The following is a 10,000-nucleotide window of genomic DNA, read 5'->3' as shown; positions in this document are numbered from 1 at the left end:
TGACTAAAATCCTACATTTCAGCGATTGTGATTTCTAAATGGATGTAATAAAGTGGTAATTGATATTCGTGTTGTGCAATTTTGGTCTGAAATCATACTTGTGATTTCAAATCGAACACGCGTTTCGTGCTCGTTCGATTTTGAAATCACTCGTATGATTTCAGACCAAATTGCACTCCACTCAGTTCAATTACCATTATTTACCAGGCCATAATGGTATTCTACACCAAAGCCAATGCTTGACTTCATGTTGTGCTTTTCCGCGCAATTTGATCACAAAAAGATATAAATAGGGACCTTAAGCAAGGAAGACGAAGACGGCTACGCGAATGCCACAAAACGATAGGTTTAATTAGCAAAAACAATAGTTCTGCACGCCCTGCACGTGTGTTTTACATTTTAAAACATTTCTTTGCCGTTCTTGTCTTGACAACGACGTCAAATGATCAATGATTGAGGTCATGTGGAGGACGAGAGGACCTGACGACGTATTTTCAATTTTCTCTCTCACACTTTTCAAGCCAAACGACTTGGACTCGCAAAATTATTAGAGTAACGGAAAATAATATTTTTAGACAACGTTCTCGTAGCTTTTAAGGTCCCTAATAACTATTTTACTAACCTTACTTTGTCAGGCCGAACTGTAAGTTCAGCTGTTTGTTTTATTTGAGGCTTAAATTAAATGTTCTTGTGCTTTGCACCGGGAAATAAATTAAACTAGATGAACACAGGCTATTTCTTGTAGCTCGGCCCTCGAGCTCGGTTGGCAAGAGGTCTCTCTGACACCTTAACGGAAACCTCCACTAAAACAAGAATACAACTTCAAAATATTTAACATAATGTTTACAATCAAAATTGTTCAAACGTTTTCTAATGGAATCGTTTTTATCCGAAATAAATGAATTTCAAAAACGCTTGTTTTGGTTTTCAAATTTCCTGGGTGCCGCCATCTTGAATAATTGTGACGTGTTATGGTTGCTCTTTTGTATTTGCACAAAAGCTTTTGTTTTAAACAATAGGGCAACCATGACACGTCACAATTATTAAGATGGCGGCGCCCGGGAAATTTAAAAACCAAAACAAGCGTTTTTGAAATTTATTTATTTCGGATACAAACGATTCCATTGGAAAACGTTCGAACAATTTTGATTGAGAGCATTATGTTAACTATTTTGAATATATATCCCTGTTTTAGTGGAAGTTCCCTTTAAGGCCTGGTTTTCACTAGCGACGCAAGCATAAGCACATCCAACACACGCAGGCGCATTTACTTGTTGTTAATTAGTGTCTATTGTATTATTGGTAAATTGCACAAGCAGCACACGCAGGCGCATTTACTTCTTAATTAGTGTCTATTGTTCTAACAAAAGGCTCTAATATAATAAACTACAAGCTACTGAGTTTGCGTATGCTTCTTGTGCTTATGCTTGCGTCGATGGTGAAAACCAGGCTTAACAGCCAATGACGTGTATACATTCATCTGCACCGTCAGTTGACTGGTGCTTCGTGTTTGATGTGTGCTACAATTCGTCGTGATGTTGGACAGCAAAGTTATACAGACTGTTCAAATCCCTTGGGCCTTTGTACTCTTGCTTTTGAACTCCCCTGCTAAAGAGTACCAGGGTGGGGTATGCAGAAATCTGTCAACAGAGGAATGAGTTAATATAGGGAAAATTTACGACAATAGATCTGCTCTACCAGCTAGAATATTTCACTTTCTAGGGAAAACGGGAGGTTAGTGATTTTAGAGTAGGAGTTTCTTTTTTTAAAGTAACACTTTTTTAACTTAGTTACGAGGAGCTGACTGAGTTGTTGAAAGTCGGTTTGCTCGAAATCGGTATGGTTGCCGAAATGTGTCAATATTCGATGTCGCGTATATGCGTTTGATAATTTCCACATATTGACAAAATTCAAATATATTTGAGTTTTTTCAATATATTCGATAAACTTGTAGCAAAATTCGATAAATTCGCCTCGATACGCATTCGATTCTCTCCTCCATTAATGAAACAATTCAAGCAATATTCATTCGATGGTTTGAACAAAATTCATTCGAATTCAAGAAATATTCATTCGATGATTCGAACAAAATTCATTCGATAATTCAAGAAATATTCATTCGATGATTCGAACAAAATTCATTCGATAATGTACGTGACCTATCTTCCATATTTCGATTGAGGGCTTGGCAACTGAGTTTACAAAATGGCGGAACAACTTGATTGGGAGCCTTTGGCGCTAAGCCTGGATAAATTTGAAATAGATTCTGAAAAGGTAACCTATCGTATCGCAGCCAATGTATTCAATGGCGTTGAAATGGCTCTTTCTGTTATTCTTGTCATGGCAGATACTATTACTCATGAACGACAGTCTCTGATATTACCGCGGCCCAACGCAAGGCAGTGTTGTCAGGATCCACTCCTGTTAGCCTTGTCCTTACTCCGTCACGTTGAACTCGTAGTCCCAGGGATCTTAGGTGCCCGATTAGGGAGGATTGACCTGTTGAGTCCATGCCGGGAAATATAATCTTCTGTAATAACATGATCAAGTTCTGCAACAGTATGTCTGAAAACGTACTAAGACCTTGAAGACCATGATCTGTCGCACGTCTGTGAATCGTAGAACGAGAAACATTTAACATTTTAGACATGCGAGTCCAAGTGAACCCAAGCCCTCTCAATTCTTCCAAAATAGCAGGTGGTATATCGAGGGATGATCTCCCGCGTCCGCTCCTTTTACAAGAGGGCTTGCCTAAATCCAAAGCACTGGTTTTCCTTCTCTCAGTCTCAGCAAGTTGTTGCCACCAGTATCGATGAATTTCGCAAAAACATTCACCACGCTCAAGAAACAAAGACTGTCGTTGATCATTAATAGTATCTGCCATGGCAAGAATAACAGAAAGAGCCATTTCAACGCCATTATAATATATAAATACATTGGCTGCGATTGGATAGGTTACCTCTTCCGAATCTAGTTCACATTTATCCACCGCCATTTAGTAATCTCAGTTGCCAAGCCCTCTATCCAAATATGGAAGATAGGTCACGTCCATTGTCGAATGAATATTTCTTGAATTATCGAATAAATTTTGCTGGAATCATCAAATGAATATTGCTTGAATTGTTTCATAAATGGAGGAGAGAATCGAAAGCGTATCAAGGCGAATTTACTGAATTTTGCTACAAGTTTATCGAATGTATTGAACAAACTCAAATATATTTGAATTTTACTGTCAATATGTGGAAATTATCAAACGCATATACGCGATATCGAATATTGACACATTTCGGCAGCCATAAATCTGTAGACCAAGAATCACAAAGGATGCTGTCAGACATGTTGCGCTTTATAAGACTGAGTTGGCTCACTGACCCCCTGCTCTTCGTTTTCTCCTTCACCTCAAATCGAAGCGGATTGATGTAGAAAGGTACAGTGACTGAATTTTCAAACGTAGGTGAACACAAGTAGGTGGCAGGATCCGGAGTGGGGAATTAACAACAAAGCGAAAGTGGTTCAGCGTGTTGTCTGTGCTCTTTTATAAATAATTAGGATAGCACGCGCACTCTCACTGGTCAATTTAGATGAGAGTATGGAAACACGGCTGTGACATCACACGAATTTTGATTGGTTATGTATTGTCACACGCGCGTTTTGATTAGCTGGTAGGAAATATGAGCGTGTATCAAGAAAATCTGTTTCAATCAAGAAGTAAAAAAACCAGCATTTACCTTCATTTACCTTCATTATCTTTGAGGAATATTTTATAAAAGCAATAGAGGACTTTTTTCCCAAGTTTCCATAGTCTCATCTAAACACTCGGGGGAGTTGGGCGAACTCTCGACAGTTATGCAAACCCTCGACTGCGTCTGGGGTTTGCATAACTGTCTCGAATTCTCCCAACTCCCCCTCGTGTTTAGATGAGGCATAGACATTATTCATAAATGGCGGTCAATTTATAATTCTTTTGCCGAAGTGCAAATTAGCCTACCAAGCCTCCATACCATACAGTGAACTGAAAAGAATTCTTGCTTTAAAATGAGGCTTGGTAGGCTAATTTGCACGTGGACAAAAGAATTATAAATGTGACCGCCATTTATGAATAAGGTCTATGGGAACACGGAAAACGTCCTCTGTTGCTTAAATCGACAACGATACACGTATTCAGCATCACAGCTGTGATGACGAATATCGCTGTCGACAAGAGTACAGACAACGCTGAACCACTGTCGATTTGTTTTTTACCACAATATTCAACGCCAAAGAAAGTGTTTATTTCAGAGCCTGTCCAAAATCAACCAAGCGACAGCCTGTCAACGATACTAAGTTTTAGCAAAGACAATAGCGTTTTCAGAATCACCTCTTTAAACATTAGACAAACCCATTTTCACTTGTCTCTTCTAAGCTCTCCTCCTAGACCTTTGGTCACAAAACAGTTCCAGGGTTTTCTTAATTTTTCAAACACAGGTGGATTTATTTCCTCTTGTCAGTAAAGCTTTAAAATGCCCATGTTTACCGAAAAAGACATTGCGCGCTTCTAGTTCCATCGTTTTGACTGGGTACTCGCCGGTGATTTTCCGATTTTCCGTCTGTGAGAAATTCAACGCGCCCAATGTCGTTGGTTGAACATGGGCCTTTAAAAGTAAATTCCGAAAAATCACTCGAGGTTTCAGAGTTCTGCAGCATTCTTTTGGAGCGGCAAACATGCTTTACAAATAATTACATCACTTACGCCAAAACTTTGACAAAGTTCTTCCTCTTCTGTGCAGTCAACCTAGGGAACACAAGACAGGTAAAAAAGTCTCTGCATACGAGCCAGAAGGCCCATCAGGCCGGAGCTTATCCCCGTTTCCATGGCATGAAGCGACTAGGAGTATTTCTAGGAATCAGGTGACCGATACTGTATGTCCAAAAATGCAAGGTTATAATAATAATGATAATCATCATCATCATCATCATCATCATCATCATCATCATCATCATCATCAATTCATTACTTCCAGAGCGCTATTTAAAAAAAAATTTAATAGGTCAATTGCGCTTTACAACTCTTGATAAAATAAATACAGCATTACAATTCTCCGATTCAAATGTAATGATAGGTTACAAATCTAAATACCCCTATAAAGTCTCTTGTATTAACCATCACTCAAAAAATTGCCTAAGAAGAAATGTCTTGATTGGCTTCTTGAACATTTCAACAGATTAAATAGCGCGCAGATGTAATGTGAATCGGCTCCACAAATGCTGCACTGCATCCTGAAAGGCGGGGGGCCACACAGGGTTACCAACATCTCACCCCCAGGTGGGTCTAATAAAATGCCTGAGTTGACTAGATGCCAGACAATTTTATCCCAAACTTCAACATCACTCGGGACAATCTTTTCCTAGAGTAAAAAGGGAAGCTGTCTTTGCGCTGAGGTAAAAATAACGGTGACCTCTGTTGGAAACAGAAAGTAAACGCTTTCACTTAACAGGACACTTCGCACTGGATATCACTAAATTGAGCATGTTTCTAATAGACCAATTTCGATGTATTAAAATTCAGTCCTCAACAAAAGCCATCATCTCGAGGCTCTGGGGAATAAATATACGGATTTGTATGAGTTTATTCCCAAGAGCCTCGAGATGATGCCTTTTGTTTTAGACTGAATTTTAATACATCGAAAGAGGGCTATTCCTTGCGTTTCTGGATATCAAGGAATTCACACACGGCTGAGTGCAAAAAATTGCCTTCCCCCAGCATTTAAGAGGCAGCGTCCGGCTCGTTCAGCCTTACTGGACCAATGGATAGCAAGAAGTAAAGCTATATTTTCAGAAAATCAAAATCAAAATCAAAATAACCAATATTTGAAGCCTAAAGGCTTAAGATTTCGCCTTTCAAGTTTGAAGTATACAAGGCTACAAATCCACAGTTTTTATAACTTTCATGAAAATATCTTTGCTTGACGACAAAAACGATCTTTGAAGGTCCGTTATTCTCATTTTGGGAAAAACTACGCGGTTGCTTATCAAGATGCATGACAACCTCAAGTTTTTATTTTAAGTGTCGTCAAAATTTCATCATTAGTATAACTTAAATCATCCCGTTAGCTTGACTTATTTTGAGTCTTAAAAAAAGAGCAAACTCTGCCAATAAGGTTTTTTTAAAATAAACAACTCACTAATCAGGGGAGCTACGAGCAAGTATTATACGATAAAAAATAAAGTTCATCCGCCTAGCGAATGTATCCGTCTCTTACTCTTGGATGTTGCGGCCCATTTAAACAGTTTCAACATTTGACCAACATTGGTTCAACAAAAGTTGAACGGATGCCAGGCAAATGTTGGACGCAAAAACAAAGTTGTGCGGAGGCCGTTCAAATGGTTCCAACATTGCGCCAACATTGCGTCAACATAAGAAGAACCAACACTAACTAGAAAGCAGTCTCTTTCGTCCAGATAAACTACGCCATATTGACTTTTGTGGCCTGATGTGAGCATGCGTGTGTTCTACAATTGTTGAACAGAAAGTTCAAACGGTTTCAACACCATTAAACATTTTCGAGAACAAAGGAAAAGTTGAATCGATGTTGAAGTAATATATCAAACACGAGAAGGAGTGTTTCATAGGATATCCAAACACCGAGAAGCGAGTTGAAAAACGAGGCCGAAGGCCGAGTTTTTAAACCGATTTCGAGGTGGTTTGATATCTGATTAAACACTCTTTCGAGTGTTTGATATTGCTTCTTAAAAGAAGCAGTATTTCAAGAGATATTTGGGATCAAAGTTGGCGAAATTTTATGCTAATTAAGAGCACATATCCAAACTTCCTTCACGGTAGTGATTTCTTTTGTGTTTGGCTTATGAATTATCAATGAGTTTGAGAATGAAAGTTTAAGCCGATTTAACCTTGATTCAGCACGCTTTGAACAAGCTTTCAACATTTTTTACGCTTTCAACAATGTTGGACGACCTGTTCAAACGCACCGAACATTTGGTTCAACAAAGTGTTGAATGCATGTTGAAGGGCCTTTACATGTACGTGAAACAAACCCGAGACCAGTTCTTAAAGGGGCGTTGAAAATACTCACAAGATTGCTGCATTGCAGTTCTACGCATAGTGCTTGGCACCAAAATCTTGCATGACATTTTCAACCAATAACAAGTAGAGGCCAAACCAATTGTGACCTGTTGGCAAGCATTACTAAACCAGAAAACAGCGAAACACCGAAACAGCTATTTCAGTTTTGTACTTTTTTTGCTCGAACACTGAAACTCACAAGGAAGCAAACTGAATTCAGCAGATGTTGATCCTGTTGAGGATTTTTCGGAATCTGCAATGAGGGTAGGCTCGGTCTCCTGTCGTGGATGTCTTGATGCGCAATCTCGGTGCAAATTTAAGTCTTGTTTCGGTGTTTCGTTTCGCTGTTTCGTGGTTTAGTAATGCCCCTTGTTCACACATGTTTTTCCCGCGCTTTGAGCTACATCAATGCATTTGTCTTGCGCTATGATTGGTTGTTTTCAATATTGGCATATGTTGTGAGTGGCCAAAGTCATTACTTTGGTTTCAGTTCTACAGATCCAATTGAAACAAACTTATGCATCACTGAGCCAGTAAAGACTTTTCACAAATGACTTGCAAACCTTGGCAATTCTCGGACCAGAAGAACTGTCTGCACACTTGTTGGCGAGCTGATCCCAGATAGGAGCAAGTTCCTGACAGTGCCGACACCTACAGTCAGATTAACACAAGGATAACGATAATGACGATGATGATCAGGACGATAGCAACTGTCTTTCCATAATCTGCTAGTTATTCCACAGGTGCCCCATGCGCCCCAAGAAATTTGCGGTTGACAAAACTACGGTCTGCCACCCCGGTAAGGCTCGGTTCGTTATCAAAGGTCGAAGCCGTGGCCTCAGTATGTGGTGTAGAAGCGTACATGTCGAAAGCTGTTTTCCTGCAATATTACCGCCTGAGGTCGCATCCAGGACTGCTATTGCGTTGATGGTGGATTGAGATGAAAGTTTAATCTTTGTCAATTAATTGTGATGTGGAATTGTGACCGTGGGAACATTTTATCTAGGAATATTTGACTCAAATTGGTGGCACCTGAGAATTTAGTTTCCAGCCTTGGAATTTTATTATACCGTTGACAACCACGAAATTGTGAAATGGCTCAAATCGCGTGGGATCTGGAAAATAACCACACAGGAAGGAAGCTATCCACGTTGGCAATACGGCTAGGCTTTTTAATAGAGAATTTTTTCATATAATTATCTTCTTCAGCTTTTTATCGGGATTCCCATACAAATCCTTATATTTTTGTCGGCCATGCTCACACTGAGCTTGGGCGCCTGTGGTTATTACTGTTCTTTTATGCCGCCTGCTTAGGACGAGTGTATATGAAAGAACCCATCATCAGTGATCCAAAAGAATATTGAAACAGCTCAACCATGCAGGAATTTTTCAATCTCTTTTAAAATAGCCTACCCTCCATCCATCATATTTTGGACACAACTTATCTTCATTGTTCCATTATTCTCAAGGAAACTTCAATACGAAAGAACAAGGACATGTCTCCTAAAAGCCTTTCTAAAAGTATTTCTCATAAGTTTCTTCACAGGATCGTGAGAATAGTTACACTGTACAAAGCCTCCTCAACACTACGATCAAAATAGTTTGTTGAGAGTGGCTAATGTATTAGGTCTATCCTACTTGACCATGTCATTCTTTCACATTTCTCTGATGTTGCGTTAAAATTGAAGAACGTGTCAATTTAAGGTAAAACAAACCAATAAACAGATCCAGCATCACGTTTACGGCAAATTGCAAACCTCAAACTACAATTTGCATATTGACAAAAAAGGAAGAATCGTGTTTGAAACTTAGCTCATTCCTTGCCTGTTTGCTACAGGTATCAGGTACCTTCTTAAAAGAAAGGGTGGATAAGAATAAGGAATTTTAATGCTCTTGAGACAAGAAGCAGCCTGCTGTTTGCCATTTCAAATAAACACGAAGCCTGATCTATCTACTATCAGCCGTAAAATGACTGAGTTTCAGAAGTAAGCTCACCAAGGCGCATAGAACTTAACAAATGTTGTCCCGACACTGATCATTGCATCAAAAGTACTGTCAGTTAGTTGGAATGGCTTGATCTGTAAAACAGAATAACAGTAATAGTTTTGAACCTCATGTTAGATACCCTGGTCTAAGAGGTTTTTATTGAGCTGCAAGATAGCCGCAAAGGGCCACGAGTGGCGAGAGTGGCGAAGCGGCGAGAAGAGAGAAACCTCTGGTTATCTTAGACTTGAATGTCACTTTCATGCAGACGCCAGCTGTCAAAACGCCTCAAATTGATAATTTCAAAAGGGACCAATGGCAAATTAGATATCACACGTCCCCTCGGTATTACCAATTAAACGAACCAATCATATTGATTTGTGTGTTTGGTAAAATATCAACCAATCCGAGCCTGAGGGTCAGATCCTGACCCTGGCATCTGCATGAAAGCGAGATTCAAGTCCAAGGTAAACCAGACGTTTTTCTCTTTCTCCCCGCTTCGCTACTCTCTCACGGCTCAAGAAAAACCTCTGAGACCGGGGTACATGTTATATATAAATTCATGCAGAAAGACTGAGTCATTGCCACCCATTATTGGCTCAGTTTCTGACGTACAACATACAGGCTTCCTGTCATAATAAACCATGAAAATTCTGTTATTCTAGCTTACATGTAGTTCTAATGCTTGACAGCTTACTTGGCAGCTGTAGCCAAGAAGCGAGAAATTAGTTGAAATCAAACTTGTTCAGTATCACAAGCTAACAGCTAATAAATTATATCAAATATTAATTAACAATTATTGGATGAGGTTGAGCATGTTAGCGATAATTATCAAGGCCAAAGTTTGTGCTATCTGCTGAAGCCGAAGGCTGAGGCGGATAACACAAACTGAGGCCTTGATAATTATCCCTAACATGCGAAAACCGAATTCAATAATTGTTTTATTATGCATATTCC

General features: G+C 39.4%; 1 protein-coding gene across 3 annotated transcripts in view; it reads right to left on the bottom strand.

The window, feature by feature from the left end:
• Positions 1-1,140: 1,140 nt before the first annotated feature.
• The window catches only part of LOC138003892 (thioredoxin domain-containing protein 5-like), a 27,066-nt gene continuing 18,206 nt past the window's right edge, over positions 1,141-10,000 (bottom strand). For 2 of the 3 annotated variants that reach the window (XM_068850197.1, XM_068850199.1), the window contains exons 9-12: positions 9,056-9,138; positions 7,624-7,711; positions 4,730-4,771; positions 1,143-1,640 (exon numbers count right to left, since the gene is read on the bottom strand). In XM_068850197.1, the coding sequence (XP_068706298.1) occupies positions 1,521-1,640; positions 4,730-4,771; positions 7,624-7,711; positions 9,056-9,138 (333 nt within the window). In that variant the 3' untranslated portion in view covers positions 1,143-1,520. Of the gene's footprint in view, positions 1,641-4,729; positions 4,772-7,623; positions 7,712-9,055; positions 9,139-10,000 lie in introns of all 3 variants that reach the window. The other variant, XM_068850198.1, reaches the window with a different exon arrangement.

Source organism: Montipora foliosa, chromosome 5 (assembly GCF_036669935.1).
Source record: "Montipora foliosa isolate CH-2021 chromosome 5, ASM3666993v2, whole genome shotgun sequence".
Classification (NCBI taxonomy): Eukaryota; Metazoa; Cnidaria; class Anthozoa; order Scleractinia; family Acroporidae; genus Montipora; species Montipora foliosa.
This window is presented reverse-complemented; position numbering and strand designations above follow the sequence as displayed.